We start from the raw sequence: 19575 nt of genomic DNA, 5'->3' as shown, positions 1-19575 counted from the left end.
TGGGAATGGTAAAGGGCTGGAGAAGAAGGAATCTGATAGGAGAGGAGAGTGGACCATGGGAGAAAGGGAAGGAGGAGGGAATCAGCGGGAGGTGACGGACAGGTGAGGAGAAGAGAAAGGAGGAGAGGGGAACCAGAGTGGAAAAAGAGAGCAGGAAAAGTGGGAGTAGGGGGAATATCTGGAAGCTGGAGAGATTGATGTTTATACCATCAGATTGAAGACTACCTAGATGGAAAATCATCGTCCAATGTGGCCTCATTGTGTGGGATTCCCGTTCTGTGGGAGGCTGCCAGAACCTTCTTTTCCCTTTGGGAGGGGGCATATGGTTCTGGCGCAAAGCTCTCCCCACAACCAGCTTGATGGACCCTCCATGAGGCACTGCTGTTTGCTGGGGGCTGCTGGGTGGGGAGGTGGTGGGGTTGTAGACGTCCTTGTTGTGTTACAGCCTCTCACTGTTCACCCCCACACTCCTTTGCAGCCGGGATGAGTCGGGAGGAGATTAAGGACCTGAACCGGGACCTGATGCCCTATTTCAAGCCAGCAGCAGTAGCTGCACTACCTGCCGACGTATTCCAGGTGAGGAGACCAGACTGTCCCTGGTCCCGGGGATGTCGTTGACGGTTGCAGTCTCGAGCTTGACCTAGTGCAATGAGCATCTGCTGTGTGTGTAAGCTCATCTGCTCATGGTCTAGGGGTGGGGAGGGGGACATACTACACCCCTGACAAATATACCAGTCGCTGCGAGAAGTTACATAGCTGCCTGCCCTTGTGTTCAGATCTGGTCACCTCATTAAAGGAAGGATGTGGAAGCTTTAGAGAGGGTGCAGAGGAGATTTACTTACTTTACTTTATTGTCGCCAAACAATTGATACTAAAGCGTACAATCATCACAGCGAAATTTGATTCTGCGCTTCGCACTCCCTGGAGTACAAAATGATAGTAAATATAATAAAAATTTAAATTATAAATCATAAATAGAAAATAGAAAAGGGAAAGTAAGGTAGTGCAAAAAAAAACGAGGCAGGTCCAGATATTTGGAGGGTACGGCCCAGATCCAGGTCAGGATCCGTTCAGCAGTCTTATCACAGTAGGAAAGAAGCTGTTCCCAAATCTGGCCGTACGAGTCTTCAAGCTCCTGAGCCTTCTCCCGGAGGGAAGAGGGACAAAAAGTCTGTTGGCTGGGTGGGTCGTGTCCTTGATTATCCTGGCAGCACTGCTCCGACAGCGTGCGGTGTAAAGTGAGTCCAAGGACGGAAGATTGGTTTGTGTGATGTGCTGCACCGTGTTCACGATCTTCTGCAGCTTCTTCCAGTCTTGGACAGGACAACTTCCGTACCAGGTTGTGATGCACCCCAGAAGAATGCTTTCTACGGTGCATCTATAAAAATTAGTGAGGGTTTTAGGGGACAGGTCAAATTTCTTTAGCCTTCTCAGATGCTGCCTGGATTAGAGAGCGTGTCTTGTGAAGGTAAGCTGAATGAGCAAGGGCTTTTTTTTCTTTGGAGTGAAGGAGGATGAGAGATGTCTTGATAGCGGTATACAAGATGATAAGAGACATTGATAGAGTGAACTGTTAGTGCCTTTTTTCCTAGGGCAGAAAATGGTAATTCAAGAGGCATAATTATAAGGTGTGTGGGGGAAAGTATAGGGGCGAGGGGATATCAGAGGTAGGTTTTTACACAGAGCCTGGTGGGTGTGGAACACGCTGCCAGGGGTGGTGGTAGGGGCAGATACATTAGGGGCATTTAAGAGACCTTTGGGCACGTGGATGGCAATGGAGGGTTATGTGGGAGGGAAGGGCTCAATTGATCTTGGACTAGGCTGAAAGGTCAAGGGCTGAAGCATTAGTCTGGTGTAGTGTTCTACGTTCTGGAGAGGGGTAACTCAGAGTTGTGCTTTGGTTTCGAGAAACCTTATAAAAAGCAATGTGAAATGGTTTTGTCCTGAACATTATCCAGATTCACTGGAGCACAAAAACATAGGAGCAGAGGAGGCCACTCGACCCCTTTGTCCAACCCCACTACAGTATTCAATACAACTGCGGCTGATCCATGTTGGTCTCGGAACTCCACCTATACCTCCCCATCTTGTACCACTCCATCAGGTCCTCTCGTCCTCCTTCACTCCAAAGTGAAAAGCCCCAGCTCGCTCAGTTGTTCTCATAAGACATGCTCTCCAGTCCAGGTAACATCCTGGTAAATCTCCTCTGCTCCCTCTCTAAAGCCTCCATATCCTTCCTGTAATGAGATGACTGGAACTGAACACAATACTCTAAGTATTCCCAATATTCTCCCTGTATCTCTCTGTCTGTCTCCCTCTCTCTCTGTCCCTCACTCTGTTCTGCCCTCTCTCTTATTCTGTATCTCTCTCTCTCTCTCTCACTCTCTATGTCTCTCTCAATCTCTCTTTCTGTCTGTCTCCATCTATCTATCTCTCTCTCACTCTCTCTTTCTCAGTATCTCCCTCTGCCTCTCTCCAACTCTCTCTCTCCATCTCTCTCTCAATCTCTCTCCCCTCTCTCTGTCCTCCTCTCTCCCTCCCTCTCCCCTCCCCTCCTCTCCCCACCCTCTCCCTCTCCCCCTCCTCCTCCCCTCCTCTCCCCACCCTCTCCCTCTCCCCCTCCTCCTCCTCTCCCTTACCCCCACCCTCCCCCCTCCCCCTCCCCTCCTCTCCCCCTCTCTCCCCCCGAGCAACTGCAGCAGTTGTTGCATTTCATGCCCACATGGCCAGACGAGTGATTGATGGGTCAGTGACGGACGAGTGTGCCGTGGCGGGCCAGGTGTGCGATGGGCAGATTGGCCTGTGGTTTCCTTCTCCTACAGGCACTCTCCCCACGACAGCTGCTGAGCCTGGGGCCAGAGAATGCGGCTGCCGTGACTGAGGCCCAGACTGCAGCACTGGACCCGGACCAGACCTCCAGCCTGCTGGCTGCCAGGGACGGTGGCGAAGCAGAGGAGACGTCCCCCTCCACTTCCCCGATTACAGGTAGTGAGTGGGGAGTCGTTGCTGTGCTGAGCTGGGGATATAACTCACCCTCCCCATCAACTCACCGGGATCTGAGGACCTCCTCCCGACCACAATGGGACCCTGGTCCCCTTCCCACCCACACTGGACCGTATGTCCCCCTCCCCATCAGCCCATCAGGATTCAGACCCCTTTCCCATCTGCACCGGGACACCAATCCACACATAGAACACTACAGCACAGAAACAGGCCTTTTGGCCCATCTAGTCCGTGCCAAACCATTAATCTGCCTCACATCCATCACTTCCACTGGCAACTCTCACCACCCTCTGAGTGAAGAAGTTCCCCCTCAGGTTCTTCTTAAACATTTCATCTTTTACCCTGAACCCACGACCTCTAGTCTCACCCAACCTCAGTGGAAAAAGCCTGCCCCTCATAAACTACCTTTACACTCACCTGGATCTGATTTCTAACACACCCTTTAGACTTACTGGGATCACTTATAAATACAAGACATGAATTAAAAATGTTTTGAAGTTTTGGTAAATATAAGATCCAGCGGTCCAGACAATGCGCAGACCAGCGCCAACAAATCTCAAGAGTGCCAGATCAACAGAGTTTCACTGTCCTGTGAACCCAGCGCAGGGGAATAATTGGTTTTGTGTTACATTGCTGTGTCTCCTGTGTCTAATCATTCCTTTCATTCATTAGACTTTCTAACAGGTTCAGCTTGCCGCGGTGACCTATGCCTCCTGCTCTGGGCTGCCACAGCTGCTGTGTGTTTTGCTTCCTGAGGGTCAGACCGAGTCGCCGTGTCCCAGCACACGCTATTTGTACTTCCGAATGGTCACAGGCTGTAGATGTCCCTGTCAACGCGACGTGGCTAGCTACAAAGACACAGATTAGTGTAACACTTTACGGCGCCAGCGATCACTGATCAGGGTTCAATTCCCGATGCCGTCTTTAAAAAGATATAATTATCTTTATTTATCACATGTACATCGAAATATTCAGTGAAATGTGTTATTCTTATTCTGCCATCTTCCTCCTTCCTTTCAGTCCTGATGAAGGGTCACAGCCCGAAATGTCAACTGGTTATTCATTTCCATAGATGCTGCCTGACCTGCAGAGTTCCTCCAGCATTTTGTTTGTGTTGCAGTGAAGTACATTGTTTGCAACAAAACATGTCAGCTGGGCTGCACTTCTGGAGCCAACATAGTGTGCCCACAACTCACTGACCCTGACGCACTCCTCTCTGGAATGAAGGAGGAAACAGACTTTTGCACAGTACTGTATTTGTCAACGTGGAGAGGAACAAAGGGTGTCGGGAATGGCGAGGGTGGAGCGCCATGGGACAGGTGGCAGAGAGGGAGCCCCAGGGTTGGGGATTGGCACAGATACAGACACAACCAGCCCTAAAACACCAGGCAAGGTAATTTGATTCCAAACAATTGGTTTATTAATTATTATAGAATGCCTCTCTGGTGCTTCCTGCTCCCTCTCATCTCCCTTTCCCTTTTCCCAACCATGATTCCCCTCTCCCTGCCCCCTTCCCACTCTCAGTCCACAATAGAGACCCAGATCAGAATCAGGTTTATCATCACTCACATGTGTCATGAAATTTCTTTTTTTTTCAGCAGTACATTGCAATACATAAAATTACTACAGTACTGTGCAAATTTCTTAGGCACCCTAGCTATATATATATGCGTGTCTAAGACTTTTGCACAGAGCTGTCCGGATTAGGGTTAATACATTGTGGACACGTTATGCTGGCCCCCCAGCACATCTTCTGACTGTGTTTGTCATTGACACAAATGATGCATTTAACTAGATATTTTCATTTACATGTAACAAATAAAGCAAAGCTTTAATCTTTAACAAATCAAGGATCAACTTTATTCACCAAATACATTTACATGGATTAGGAATTTGCTGTGGAGTGTTGACGCGACTGCAACAAAAAACACAATTATAATTTTGAAGAATTATATAAATACAGAATAAAATGTGCATAAATACTGTATATAAACACCAGCATGTATTTACAATTTAAACATCATTATAAAACAGTGGTTTAAAGTGTTTACAGTGCAGTGTCAGGGTTAATAGATAGAGGGGGTGGAGGTGGGTACTAACCAGATTGGTTGATCAGATGAGTTGCCCGAGGGAAGAAACTTTTAAGAGGGAGTGAAGTTTTTGTTTTAATAGCTTCATAATGCTTTCCAGAGGGGGCTTTGGAAGAGGCAGTTTTCCGATGAGCAGTGTCCACAATGATTTTCCTGTCCACTTCATTGTCCTGGACACATGCAAGTCCTGAAGCGATGGTAGACCTTTTCTGCTGACTTGACAGTTCGCTGTAGCTTTCATACATTGTGAGGGGACAATTCTCTCTGACCCTTCTCTCCCACATAGCCCTCCATTTTTCTATCATCCATGTGCCTTATCTAAGAGTTTCTTAATGTGATATTAACATCACCCCTGGCTGGGTGTTCCACATACCCACTAATCTCTGTGTAAAGAACTTACCTCTGACAACCCACCTACACTCTATCCATTCATCTTCAAATTACGCCCCCCCCCCTTGTATAAGCCATTTCCACCCTGGCTATCCACTCTATTAATGCCTCCTATCCTCTGTCAAAATCACCTCTCATCCTCCTTTTCGCCAGAGAAAAGCCCTAGCTCATTCAACCTATCTTCATAATACATGCTCTCCAATCCAGGTAACATCCTGGTAGATCTCCTCTGCACCCTCTCTAAAGCTTCCACATCCTTCCTATAACGAGATGATCAGAACTGTCACAATATCCCAAGTGTGGTCTACACAGGGTTTTATAGAGCTGCCACATCAGCTCACGGCTCTTGAACCCAGTCCCCTGATCAATGATGGCCAACACATCACAAGCTTTCTTAACAATTTACAAACTTGCACTGCAACATTTTGGGATATATTGTCATGAACCCCAAGACCCTCCTGTTCCTCCTCATTGCTAAGAATTCTGCCACCATCCCTGTATTCTGCCTTCAAATTCGACCTTCCGAAGTGAATCATTTCAGACTTCTGCAGGCTGAACTCCATCTGCCACTCCTCAGCCCAGCTCTGCATCCTGTCAATATCCCACTGCATCCTAGAACAACCCTCCAGGTTATCCACAACTCCATCGACCTCCGTGTCATCTGCAAACTTACTAACTCACCCTTTCCACTTCCTCATCCAAGACATTTATAAAACTCACAGAACAGGGGCCGCAGAACAAATCTCTGTGGAACACCACTGGTCACCGACCTCCAGGCGGAATATGCTCCATCTACTTCCATCGCCAACACAGCGCATCCAAGCATATTAACCTTTACATCTCTGGAATGTGGGAGGAAACTGGAGCACCCAGAGGAAACTCACGGCGTCATGGGGAGAACGTACAAACTTCTTACAGTCAGTGGCAGGAATTGAACTGTGATCACTAGCGCTGTGAATCATAACCCTAACCGCTAAGTTACCATGACTTCACTCCCCAGGAAGCAATGAACTGAAAAGGAAATGTTTTACTATGCCACTAAATTAAACTGTTTCAAAATGAATCAGAACCGGATTTATTATCACTAATTTCTGTATTTTGTGGCAGCAGTATAGTGCAAAGACTTAAAGTTATGATAAATTACAAAAATAAATTAAGACTACTGAAAGAGGAATAGTGATGTACAATCAGAATCAGGTTTGATATCACCAGCATAAGTCACGAAATCTGTTGACTTTGCAGCAGCAGTACAATTAAATACATAATTAGAGAGAAAATGAATTACAGTAAGTTTATACAGTATATGTATGTTAGTTAATATGTAGTGCAAACGTAGAAATAACAGAAGGAGTGAGGTAGTGTTCGTGGGTTCAATGCCCATTCAGACATCAGATGGTGAGGGGAAGAAGCTGTTCCTGAATTGATGGGTGTGTGTCTTCAGGCTCCCGTACCTCCTCCCTGATGGGGATCCTTAATGATGGATGCCACCTTTTTAAGGCAACGCTCCTTGAAGATGTTCTGGATACTACGGAGACTGGTGCCCATGATGGAGCCGACCAATTTTACAACTCTCTGCAGCCTACTTAAATCCTGTACAGTAGCCTCTTCCCCCCACCCCCATACCAGATGGTGATACAACCAGTTAGAATGCTCTCCACAATACACCTGTAGGAATTTGCGAGTGTCTTTGGTGACATACCAAATCTCCTCAAACTCCTAATAAAATATAGCCACTGATGTGCTTTCTTCGTAGCTGCATTGATATGTTGGGCTCAGGATAGGTCCTCTGAGATGTTGTCACCCAGGAACCTGAAATTGCTCACTCTTTCCACTTCTGATCCCTCTATGAGGACTGGTGTGTGGTCCTTTGCCTTGCCCTTTCTGATGTCCACTATCAGTTCTTTACTCTTACTGACACTGAGTTCAAGGTTGTTGCCGTGACACACTCAATTAGATGATATGCCTCGCTCCTGTACGCCCTCTCTTCACCATCTGAAATTCTGCCAACAAGACTTGTGTCGTCAGCAAATTTATAGATACCATTTGAGCTGTGCCTAGCCACACAGTATTCTTGTGTTCATGGACTGCTCAGAAATCTGATGGTGGAACGGAAGAGGCTGTTCCTGGAATGTTGAGTGTGGGTCTTCAGGGTCCGGGGTCTCCTTCCAAAGGTAGAAACTAGAAAGTTTCCCTGGACTGGTATCACAGCCTCATCTCTCACCTGCAAGGGGTGGCATTGTTGTGTGAGAGCCTCCAAAAGAGAGTGAGGCTTCTCAGAAGGGTTCAAGGCTCTCTCTCCCCACCGTCAACTGTCAACCCTCCAGGACAGGCCACCGGTAACTGAGTGGGAAGGTGCAAAAATCTTAGGCCTCTTAGATTTCTTATATAGTTTCAAATGCTATGGCTTCCGCAGTGCCCTGATCTCAACATCATCGAGGCCGTCTGGGATTACCCGGAGAGACAGGAGCAAGCGAGACAGCCAAAGTCTGCAGAAAAACTGTGACAAGTTCTGCAAGATGCTTGGAACAACCTACCAGCCAATTTTCTTATAAAGCTACACAACAGTGTACCTAAGAGAATTGATGCAGTTGTAAAGGCAAAGGATGGTCACACCAAATATTGATTTTAGTTTTTTTTTACTGCTTATACTTTATACTTTATTATCGCCAAACAATTGATACTAGAATATTTGATTCTGCGCTTCCCACTCCCTGGATTACAAATATTAAATATTTAAAATATTAAAAACAGTAAAAATTAGTAAATATGACAAATTTAAATTATAAATCATAAATAGAAAATAGAAAAATGGAAAGTAAGGTAGTGCAAAAAAACCGAGAGGCGGGTCGGGATATTTGGAGGGTACGGCCCAGATCCGGGTCAGGATCCGTTCAGCAGTCTTATCACGGTTGGAAAGAAGCTGTTCCCAAATCTGGCCGTACGAGTCTTCAAGCTCCTGAGCCTTCTCCCGGAGGGAAGAGGAACGAAGAGCGTGTTGGCTTACTGCTCTTTCTAGAAATTTTTTTGATATTTAGGATCTTTTCACTTCATTATTTTTGAAAGCATCTTCACTTTACAGAATTTTTTAAGTGTGCCTAAGATTTTTGCACAATACTGTATTTCCTCAGGAACAGTCTGCTGGAGAAACTCAGGGAGTCAAGTAGCATCTGTGTGGGGATGGGTGTGGGGGGAGATGACTGTTTAATTCGTAGATTAGACTAATTATTTTTACAATTTAGCAATAATTATCTGCTTGTATTTCAAGTGATTCTTAATAACAGTTTAATATGCCTCGAGTGTCTATACAAAGTATAATTCTGGAACACTCTGGAAGCTTCTTTGTTTTGCATTAAGTGAACATGTGCTTTCTCATTGGTTAATTTGGTACTGCAATATTCAAATGAGTACTTTCTAATCGGATGTCTCTTATCTATAGCTTTGAATGGAAATTTTCCTTATCTTGGTAGTATAAAATTAGCTGTTTTATACTCGGCACCACCGTTAGTTTCTCCCTCATTGTCAAGTAGCAGACTCGCTGTTTCAATTTCTCCTTGTTCTATCAAAGTTTAATAAAACAATTGTGACGCAACATGGTTTATGCCTCATTCTTGACTTCTAAAAGAACCTTGATTAAAACGGCAGCATCTATTGGAACTGTCAACGTTTCATTTCTGACCCTTAGTTCTGACGTAGAGTTTCGACCCAAAACATTGACAGTTCCTCTCCATGCCCACACTACGGATGATGCTCCACCCGCTAAGTTCCTCCAGCAGATCGTTTGTTGCACAAACGTAAAACCTTAATGGGTGATTTCCTTGCAGAATGAATATTAAGGCAGGCTGGCTAGACCTTCACTTGGGGAGACTCAGGCCTCAGTGACAGTGTTGGTGTAGGAGGTGCTCCTTGTAGGAGTGATGTTTGGAAAAAGTTCAGAAGTTGTGCAAACAACAGCTGACTTGGATCAATAATTAATTTTGGCATGACGTGTGACACAAAGGAACCAGGCAAACAAATCCTGAACCCCCACCCCCATCGTTCAATGGGATCATCGGAATCAGACCCAAATCAGGTTTATTACCACTGACATACAGTACTGAGCAAAAGTCTTAGGCACCCTTGATTTTTTTTATATGGTGTCAGATGGTATGGCCTCCACATAGCCCATATCACAACATTATCCTGGCTGTCCGGGATTATCTGAAGAGACAGAAATAAGTGAGACAGATGAAGTCTGGGGAAGAACTGTGGCGAGTTCTCCAAGATGCTTGGAACAACTTACCAGCTGGTTCTCTTATAAAACTGTACGACAGTGTACCTTAGAGAGTTGATGCAGTTTTAAAGGATGGTCACACCAAATATTGATTTGATTTAGATTTTTATTGTTCACTGCTATTTGTGTGCAGGCACGTGGCCAAATGATTAAGGCTTTGGACTAGTGACCTGAAGGTCGTGAGTTCGAGCCCCAGCCGAGGGAACGGGTTGTGTCCTTGAGCAAGGCACTTAATCACACATTGCTCTGGTGCCAAGCTGAACGGGTCCTAATGCCCTTCCCTTGGACAACATTGGTGTCATGGAGAGGGGAGACTTGCAGCATGGGCAACTGCTGGTCTTCCCTACAACCTTGCCCAGGCCTGTGCCCTGGAGAGTGAAGACTTTCCAGGCGCAGATCCATGCTCTCGCAAGACTGCTATTTGTAGTAATTTTTTGATATTTAGGAACACTCAATCTTTTAGGAACAGCTTCTTCCTCTGTGCTATCAGATTTCTGAACGGACAATAAACTCATGAACACTATTTCTCTCTCTTTTTTTCCTTCCCTTCTTCCTCTGTGCTCTTTCCATCCTTCCTCTTTCCCTCCATTTTTCCTTCCCCCTCCCATCCCTCTTTCCTCCCCTCCTTCCTACCTTCCTTCTTTCTGAGTTTGCAATATTTAAATTTTGCATTGTACTGCTATCTTATCGAAAACAACACATTTCACGACGTATGTCAGTGATGAGGAGCCTGATTCTGATTCTAATCAGAAACACAAGAAATTCTCTTGATGTTGGAAATTCAGAGCAACAAACACACACACACACACACACACACACACACACAATGCTGGAGAAACCCAGCAGGTCAGGCAGCATCTATTGAAATGAATAAACAGTCGACATTTCGGGCCGAGATTCTCATCAGGGAAGTGAGAAAATGCCATAATAAAAGGTTGGGGAGGGGGAAGGAGGCGAGCTGGAAGGTGACAGGTGAAGCCGGGTGGGTGGGCAAAGGCGAAGGGCTGGAGAAGAAGGAATCTGATAGGAGTGGAGAGTGGACCATGGGGGAAAGGGAAGGAGGAGGGGGGACCCAGCAGGAGGTGATGGGCAGGTGAGGAGAAGAGGTAAGGGGCCAGAATGGGGAATAGAAGCAGAGAGAAGGAGGAAGGAAATATACTGAGAGAAGAAATCAGCGAGTTGTTTGCTATGTCTCTCCTCTCGCTGTGAAATGGAGATGCCTCTTTTCTCTCATTAGGGAGAGAGAGAGCCTGTGATATGTCGAATTACTGGGTGAACGAGTAGTCTTTGGGGTGCTGCAAGTCTGTGTCTTTATTGATGCTTTGCTGCACACTTGAGTGCTCGGGGGGGTGCGGATGCTTTTTTGCCAGTGGGGGTGGGATGCCTTGCTTCTGCTTGTGCGTGGGTGGCTGGGGGAGCTGGGGGCACTTTGGGGGTCTCACGTTTTAACTGTCATTCATTCTTTGGGGCACTCCTCTGTTTTCATGGATGTTTGCGAAGATAAAGAAATTCAGGATGTATACTGTATACATTTATCTGACATTAAATGTACCTTTTGAAACATATTGATATTCATGCCATCAGTAAGATGGTCACCATGGATTTAAGTGAAGTATGTTTGACAAATCGGAGAGGTTTTTGAAGTTGTAGCCAGCAAATAGGTAAGATGGAAACAGTTCATGTGGAGTCGTTGAACCTTCAGAAAGCCTTTGAAAAGTTGCCACACAAAAGATAATTAAAGAAGATTAAAGGGCAGACTATTGGAGACGACATATTGGAATTGGTTGACGATTGGTTGTTGGATGATAGGGTTCAGGTACTGTGATTAGTGGGGTGCTGTCGGGATTAGTGCTTGGACACTAACTGTTCATAATCCAGATCTATGAATTAGGTGAAAAGGTCATGTGCAATACATGTGAAGTGATTTACTTTAGAAGATCAAATTTGAAGGCAGAGTACAGGGTTAGTTCAAGTTCAGGTTTAAGTTTTTGTCAACAAGTAAATGAAACAACGTTCCTGCAGACAGTGCAGCCACACAACATATATCACACATGGCATACAAAACAAGTTATTAACATAAATCAGTTAATAAAATATAATTTAAAATGCACATAGTGCATTGCAGAGATGAGCAGTAAACAGCTCGCTGTCCCAGTGACAAGACCTCAGCGGTGGCAGGGTATTCGTTAGTCTCACAGCCTGAGGGAAGAAGCTGTTACCCAGTCTGACAGTCCTAGTCCTGATGCTGCTGTCCCTCCTTCCTGACGGTAGTGGGTCAGAGAGATTGTGCGATGGGTGGTGGGGATCCTCAGCAATGCTTTGGGCCCTTTGTCTGCAACTCGCCTGGTAAGTGTCACAAATGGGGGAGGTGAGGGGAGACCCCCTATGATCCTCTCAGTGGTTTTTACTATCCTTAAAAGGTTTTGCGGTCCGATGCCTGTCAGCTTCTGTACACACAACGATGCAGCCAGACAGGACAGTTCTGATGGTGCTCCCATAGAAAGTTGTTAGAATGGGGGTGTGGAGCCTTGCATGCCCCAGTCTCCTCAGAAAGTGTAGACACTGTTGTGCCTTCTAGAATAATGAGGAAGTGGCGTGGGTCCAGGTTAGATCGTCTATGACTGTATTCTTAGCATTGTGGAGGAACAGAGGGATTTTGGAGTCGCAATCCATAGATTCCTCAAAGTTGCTGCAGAATGATTTGGTAGAGTGGTTAAGGTGGATGGTGTGTTAGTCCCCACCACTCTTGGAGTATTGTGTTCAGTTCTGGCCACCTCATTATAGGAAGGGTGTGGAAGCTTTAGGGAGGGCACAGAGGAGATTTACCAGGATGCTGCCCAGATTACAGAATGTGTCTTATGAGGAGAGGTTGAGAGAGCGAAGTCTTTTCTCTCTTTGGAGCGAAGGAGAATGACTTAATAAAGGTCTACAAGATAGAAGCATAGGAAGAGTGGACAGGCAAAGACTTTCCCCCGGGTGGAAATGGCTATTACAAGGGGGCATTAACTGAGGGTGATTGGCGAACAGTAGAGGGAGGGATGTCAGAGGTAGGATTTTTACTCAGAGAGTGGTGGGTGTGTGGAACGCCCTGTGGTAGAGGCCGACACATTAGGGACATTGAAGAAATCTTAGATAGGCACACGTATGAAAGAAACTTCCCTCCCTTTTGTGGGAGGGAAGGGTTAGATTGGTTAGTAAAAGATCGGCACAACATTGTGGAGAGGTTATCTTCCTGAGGCAGCGGGAGGTGTAGACAAAGCCAGTGTAGGGGAGGTTCACAGCTCTGCAATGTCTTGCGGAGCCGTTACTGCACCCGATGCGTCCGGTCCACGAAAATTGGTAAGAGTAATCGGAGACACGTCTCTTTAGCCTTCTGAGGAAGTAAAGACATTGCTGAGCTTTCTTATCCATTGAATCCACGTGTTTGGACCGCGGTAATAGTCAGACCTCGGAATTTGAAACTCTCCCCATCCTCATCTCCGCACCTTTGACACATGGAGAGGTGTGCAGTCCTGCTTCTAATTTTAAAAAACTGTGCATGCTGAGATCCTGAAATAAACAGACTGCGTCCTGTAAATTCCCGCAAGGTGTTTCACCCTTCTGAAAGGTTTAATGATGTGCGACATTTTTGCCTGGTTCCCTCTTCAAAGATACCTCCTAACCTGATGGGTGTTTCTAGTCCTAAAGAAGAGTCTCGACCCGAAACTTTTATTCATTTCCATAGACACTGCCCGACCTGCTGAATTCCTCCAGCATTTTGTGTGTGTTGCTTTGCAGAATCTCCTGTCTTTGGCCAGTGTTTAGTTCTATTTATTAGAAGGACCAGTCTTCTTTTCCTGTTAGTTATGCACCTCTGAAAGGGGATAATTTTGTGGATTTTTGGAAAAGATATCAATATTGGGCGAAACATGAGACTGGCCCTTTAAGTGGGCGGGACTATGGGCCGAGCAGGCCGGATGACGTTACCGTCTCCATGGAGCGTCGCGCGGCCCGGGGTAGTGGGCGTGGTCCGGCCGGTTCCGGAGTTGTGTGGGCGGGTCCTCTCGCGGGCAATGACCGCGGGTTCCAGGGTTAGGCGGGCGTGTCTTCGCCCGGACTTCGGAGTTGAGTGGGCGTGGCGTGGGCGGGGCTTCTGGCGGATCTGGGGGAGGCGGGTTGCGGCTTTATTTCGGTCCGGGATCCGGGTTGCGTGGGCGCGGCTTCCGAGCGCGCGTGCTGAGCCGGCAGGGATGACGTTGCCCGCGATCCCATGGTGCGCGGCGCGGCCCGGCCCGAGAGGGGGGCGTGGCCTCCCGGCCGTTGGCCACGTCCCCGGGCCACGTCGCTGCCGCCGCCATTTTGCCGGGGAGGAGCGCCCGAGGTTCGGCTGACGGACGGTCACCGCTTTGCTTTCTCTCATTCCCTCTCTCTCCCGCCTCTCACTCAGACGCCCGGCCGCCATGAACGTCTTTCGGTTGACCGGCGACTTCTCGCACTTGGTGGCCATCATCATCCTGCTGCTGAAGATATGGAAGACACGATCGTGCGCCGGTAAGCTCGGCGGGTAACGGGGAAGCGCCGAGGCGGCAGAGGGCTTACCTCCGTTGGGGCTTTCATGTGAAAGGCTGCATGTAGAAAACACCGGGGAGTGGACGCTGGTCGGCGGCCCACGTTAGGCCCCGGTTGCCTGGGTGCCTTTGCGGTACCCCAGGGTCCTTCCTTCCACCGCGCTGTGCCTGACTGCAGGTATTGGCCACATCTGGTCGCTGTCTCGTGTGTGTGGCTACTGTGCTGACCTTTAGGACCCTGCAGCTTGACCGGACCTGTGGTCACTCACACCGTCTCTCTGTAACCCCTGCTGACATCGCCGGACTTTGCTTTGCAACCATCACGTCAAATAAGAGTTTCGTGTTCCTTGCAAGTTAGCAAGAGAATAAGCGTGGATGTCCTAAAGGATGCTTTCGTCCAATTCATAATGCATTTGTAGTTCAAATAGTGAATAACTAATGATAGCTGATCGTTGGAAAGGATTTTATTTTATTTAATCATGACTTTCTAACTGCAACTCAGTGTATTCCTCGAGTTCCCCCACGCCATTGTGGAACCGTCAGTTTGGTTTGATGGTCATGCTCTGACGTGGCAGACGCTTTAGGTATGGTGAGGGAGTTGTCTTCTCTGCAAAGGATGAGCTTCGAATGAGAATTGTTAACTTTAGGTGTGCTGTTTGGCCATCTGTGTTGGTTCGGGTATTGTGAGGGAAATGCAACAGCGTTGCTTTGTTTGCCCTTTGTTTCGCCAATGTTTCTTGAACGCATGCGTGTAAGTTGCAAACACTCAGTAAAATTCGCGTTGCTGAAATTTATATTTTAAAAAAAGACACACAAGGTGTTTTAAGTGTCTGAGCACTCCCGCAAATTCAGCCAAACCTTGCTGCTCGTTGCACTTTTGTCCTTCCAAGTTAAAATGGCAAATAGTCCAACAGAAATTCTGGTAAATTGTCAATGTACAAACCGAAGCTATTGTAGTCCCCAAATGCAGATATTGAAAAACTTCCTTAAGTGTCTTTTAGGGGGTTGCCCTTGAGTGTGTTCCCTTTTCCCTTGTGAAGAGCGTGGTTGGGGCTCTCCAAGTACTGCTGGAGTTGGATTTACAGTGGCTGTCAATGCAGTAAGCTGCTTATTCAGAAGCAGCCTTGTCCATTAGCATAATTGTGGGGTTATTTGTAGCAAAAGGGGGGATGGTCCTCAGTAATGGGGGGATTTGGTAAATTGACCAAATTTCTGATCACCAATTCATGATGTATTCAGCCTTGATCCCATGAAGCACAGAATACTGTTCCTTGTACATTCTCTCATTGATAAAGAAAATACTTTTCTCTGAATTAACTCTACTTACATTGTTTACTTTTCTTTTTTGTCTCTTTTCTCCTGTATTTCCACTGTGCTATTGACAGAAGGTTGTTTGTCAGAGGAACTCAGTAGGCCAGGCAGCATCTATGGAGATGGATAAAGCAGTTGATGTTTTGGGCTGAGACCCTTCCATCAGCACTTGGAAAGAAGAGGGTGGTAGAAGCCAGAAGAAGTTGGTGGGGGGGGGAGGGAGGGGAAGGAGTACAACTGGCAGGTGATGGGTGAAATCAGGAAAGGGTAGATTGGGAGAGGGAATGATGTGAGAAGCTGGGAGGTGACGGGTGGAAAAGGTAATGGGCTGAAGGGGGAACCTGATAGGACGATGCACCATGGGAGAAGGGGAAGAAGGGAAGCGACGGGCAACTGAGAGGGGAATCAGAAGGGGAGGAGTGAAATTACTGGAAGTTAGATGATTTGACATTTAAGATCCATTAGTGAAAGATTATCAAAGATATAGCTTGGCGTGGTATATGTATAGTCTTGTAGTGGCACTGCCCTTAAATAAGCATTTCAAATGGTTTACCCATGATACTAACTGATTAAGATTTCAGTCACAACAGAAATAACAGTCTAATTCTTGAAAGTGACAATGAAAAAAGTTGCGTTAGTTGCAAAGGTTGGCTGAGTTCCAAAAACTTGAAAATAGCTTCTACGTTTAACCTCTAAACTTTTTTTTTCTAGTGTTAGTCTTGCCTCGTAGCAAATACTTGCCTGTTAGGCTGCCCTTAGCTTGTTTTTCCCCACTGATTTTATGTACTGGAGAGAGCCTTGGTGTGATTTGTGAAGGATAACCAACTTTCATCCCTGTATACCTAAGTTAAGTGCAGTGTATCTGCTTTGTTTACAACAAATGGAAGAGTCTAACAACTGCTGGAAAACCCAGCCAATCATGCAGCTTGTGTGACGAGACGATTCTGATGAAAGGTCATTGACGTGAACTGTTATGTTATTTTCACTTTTCTTTCAACTGCCAACTGTTGTCTAAAGTATTTGGCCAAGCAGATGGTTATTCCGCCAGGTTACCTCTCCGTATTAGGTGATGTGAATCTGCCATAAGTGCATCTGTGAAGAGTTGTATTGCAGTTTGGAAGTACTGCCAGCACTTTATCAGTGACCTCCAGCATTTACTTAGGAATCATGCTATAAAATCTTAATAGCTACTTATGAAGAGGTGGTTTCCTGTTCCTCCTTGAAGGCGGAGTTAGTATCAATGTTTTCACTGTATACTCAAGTGTCAATAGGAAAGTGTTTGGTGAAAGCAATACTTCAGCTGTAAAATCCTATCTGTAATATAAAGCATATGAAAAGTTGACTCAGTCATTTTCATTTCATTGTAGTGCTGCTTAAAACTTAGCTCCTTTGATTTTACACACAGTACTGTCATCATCTACCTGTGCTGTCCTTCAGGATGAACAGATGCCTTTTTGTACACACCAGTGTAGAGCTTTGTTGCTCCTGTAAACGTGTAAAGTGCTGACTGCTTTACCCAGCATTGTGCAGGGTATAGCTAGCCACCAGGTTAAATTCTTCTTGGTGTGTTCTTTGAACAACTTACTTGCGTGGGAAGAATTTCTTCAAATTTTTCAACTCTGTCATAGAACATAGAATAGTACAGCACAGTACAGGCCCTTCGGCCCACAATGTTGTGCCGACCCTCAAACCCTGCCTCCCATATAAGCCCCCACCTTAAATTCCTCCATATACCTGTCTAGTAGTCTCTTAAACTTCACTAGTGTACCTGCCTCCACCACTGACTCAGGCAGTGCATTCCACGCACCAACCACTCTCTGAGTGAAAAACCTTCCTCTAATATCCCCCTTGAACTTCCCACCCCTTACCTTAAAGCCATGTCCTCTTGTATTGAGCAGTGGTGCCCTGGGGAAGAGGTGCTGGCTATCTATTCCTCTTAATATCTTGTACACCTCTATCATTTCTCCTCTCATCCTCCTCCTCTCCAAAGAGTAAAGCCCTAGCTCCCTTAATCTCTGATCATAATGCATACTTTCTAAACCAGGCAGCATCCTGGTAAATCTCCTCTGTACCCTTTCCAATGCTTCCACATCCTTCCTATAGTGAGGTGACCAGAACTGGACACAGTACTCCAAGTGTGGCTTAACCCGAGTTTTATAGAGCTGCATCATTACATCGCAACTCTTAAACTCTATCCCTCGACTTATGAAAGCTAACACCCCATAAGCTTTCTTAACTACCCTATCCACCTGTGAGGCAACTTTCAGGAATCTGTGGACATGTACCCCCAGATCCCTCTGCTCCTCCACACTACCAAGTATCCTGCCATTTACTTTGTACTCTGCCTTGGGGTTTGTCCTTCCAAAGTGTACCACCTCACACTTCTCCAGGTTGAACTCCATCTGCCACTTCTCAGCCCACTTCTGCATCCTATCAATGTGTCTCTGCAATCTTCGACAATCCTCTACACTATCTACAACACCACCAACCTTTGTGTCGTCTGCAAACTTGCCAACCCACCCTTCTACCCCCACATCCAGGTCGTTAATAAAAATCACGAAAAGTAGAGGTCCCCGAACAGATCCTAGTGGGACACCACTAGTCACAATCCTCCAATCCGAATGTACTCCCTCCACCACCACCCTTTGCCTTCTGCAGGCAAGCCAATTCTGAATCCACCTGGCCAAACTTCCCTGGATCCCATGCCTTTTAACTTTCTGAATAAGCCTACTGTGTGGAACCTTGTCAAATGCCTTAGTAAAATCCATATAGATCACATCCACTGCACTACCCTCATCTATATGCCTGGTCACCTCCTCAAAGAACTCTATCAGGCTTGTTAGACATGATCTGCCCTTCACAAAGCCATGCTGACTGTCCCTGATCAGACCATGATTCTCTAAATGCCCAGAGATCCTATCTCTAAGAATCTTTTCCAACAGCTTTCCCACCACAGACGTAAGGCTCACTGGTCTATAATTACCCGGACTATCCCTACTACCTTTTTTGAACAAGGGGACAACATTCACCTCCCTCCAATCCTCCGGTACCATTCTCGTGGACAACGAGGACATAAAGATCCTAGCCAGAGGCTCAGCAATCTCTTCTCTCGCCTTGTGGAGCAGCCTGGGGAATATTCGGTCATGCTCCAGAACATCAACCTCACTCATATTGTCCTCACCATCGTCGAAGTTCCCTCTCATTGGTGAATACCGAAAAGAAGTATTCATTGAGGACCTCGCTCACTTCCACAGCCTCCAGGCACATCTTCCCACCTTTATCTCTAATCGGTCCTACCTTCACTCCTGTCATCCTTTTTTTCTTCACATAATTGAAGAATGCCTTGGGGTTTTCCTTTACCCTACTCGCCAAGGTCTTCTCATGCCCCCTTCTTGCTCTTCTCAGCCCCTTCTTAAGCTCCTTTCTTGCTTCCCTATATTCCTCAATAGACCCATCTGATCCTTGCTTCCTAAACCTCATGTATGCTGCCTTCTTCCACCTGACTAGATTTTCCACCTCACTTGTCACCCATGGTTCCTTCACCCTACCATTCCTTATCTTCCTCACCGGGACAAATTTATCCCTAACATCCTGCAAGAGATCTCTAAACATCGACCACATGTCCATAGTACATTTCCCTGCAAAAACATCATCCCAATTCACACCCGCAAGTTCTAGCCTTATAGCCTCATAATTTGCCCTTCCTCAATTAAAAATTTTCCTGTCCTCTCTGATTCTATCCTTTTCCATGATAATGCTAAAGGCCAGGGAGCAGTGGTCACTGTCCCCCAGATGCTCACCCACTGAGGGATCTTTGACCTGACCCGGTTACTGTCGCAGCCTATCCTGAATTTGGGACTAAAAAACTTAGAGCAATTGCCATTTCTTAAATATCATTATTATAGTTCAGGTTCACAAAGGATAAAAATTAATTATATTATCTGTTAAATGTCCATCAAAACAT

The 19575-nt window shown here is 46.3% G+C and overlaps 2 protein-coding genes across 3 annotated transcripts in view; both read left to right on the top strand.

Annotated features, from left to right (window-relative positions):
- Positions 1-6650, top strand: part of LOC140203206 (otoancorin-like) — a 75694-nt gene extending 69044 nt beyond the window's left edge. For both annotated transcript variants that reach the window (XM_072269159.1, XM_072269158.1), the window contains 3 exons: positions 479-576; positions 2823-2985; positions 3676-6650. In XM_072269159.1, the coding sequence (XP_072125260.1) occupies positions 479-576; positions 2823-2985; positions 3676-3758 (344 nt within the window). In that variant the 3' untranslated portion in view covers positions 3759-6650. The remainder of the gene's footprint in view (positions 1-478; positions 577-2822; positions 2986-3675) is intronic.
- A 7404-nt stretch (positions 6651-14054) lies between these two features.
- kdelr2b (KDEL endoplasmic reticulum protein retention receptor 2b) overlaps positions 14055-19575 on the top strand; it is a 33045-nt gene continuing 27524 nt past the window's right edge. Inside the window, exon 1 of the mRNA XM_072269157.1 lies at positions 14055-14283. Within this exon, the coding sequence (XP_072125258.1) occupies positions 14193-14283 (91 nt within the window). The 5' untranslated portion in view covers positions 14055-14192. The remainder of the gene's footprint in view (positions 14284-19575) is intronic.

This window comes from Mobula birostris, chromosome 9, assembly GCF_030028105.1.
Source record: "Mobula birostris isolate sMobBir1 chromosome 9, sMobBir1.hap1, whole genome shotgun sequence".
Taxonomy (NCBI): Eukaryota; Metazoa; Chordata; class Chondrichthyes; order Myliobatiformes; family Myliobatidae; genus Mobula; species Mobula birostris.
This window is presented reverse-complemented; position numbering and strand designations above follow the sequence as displayed.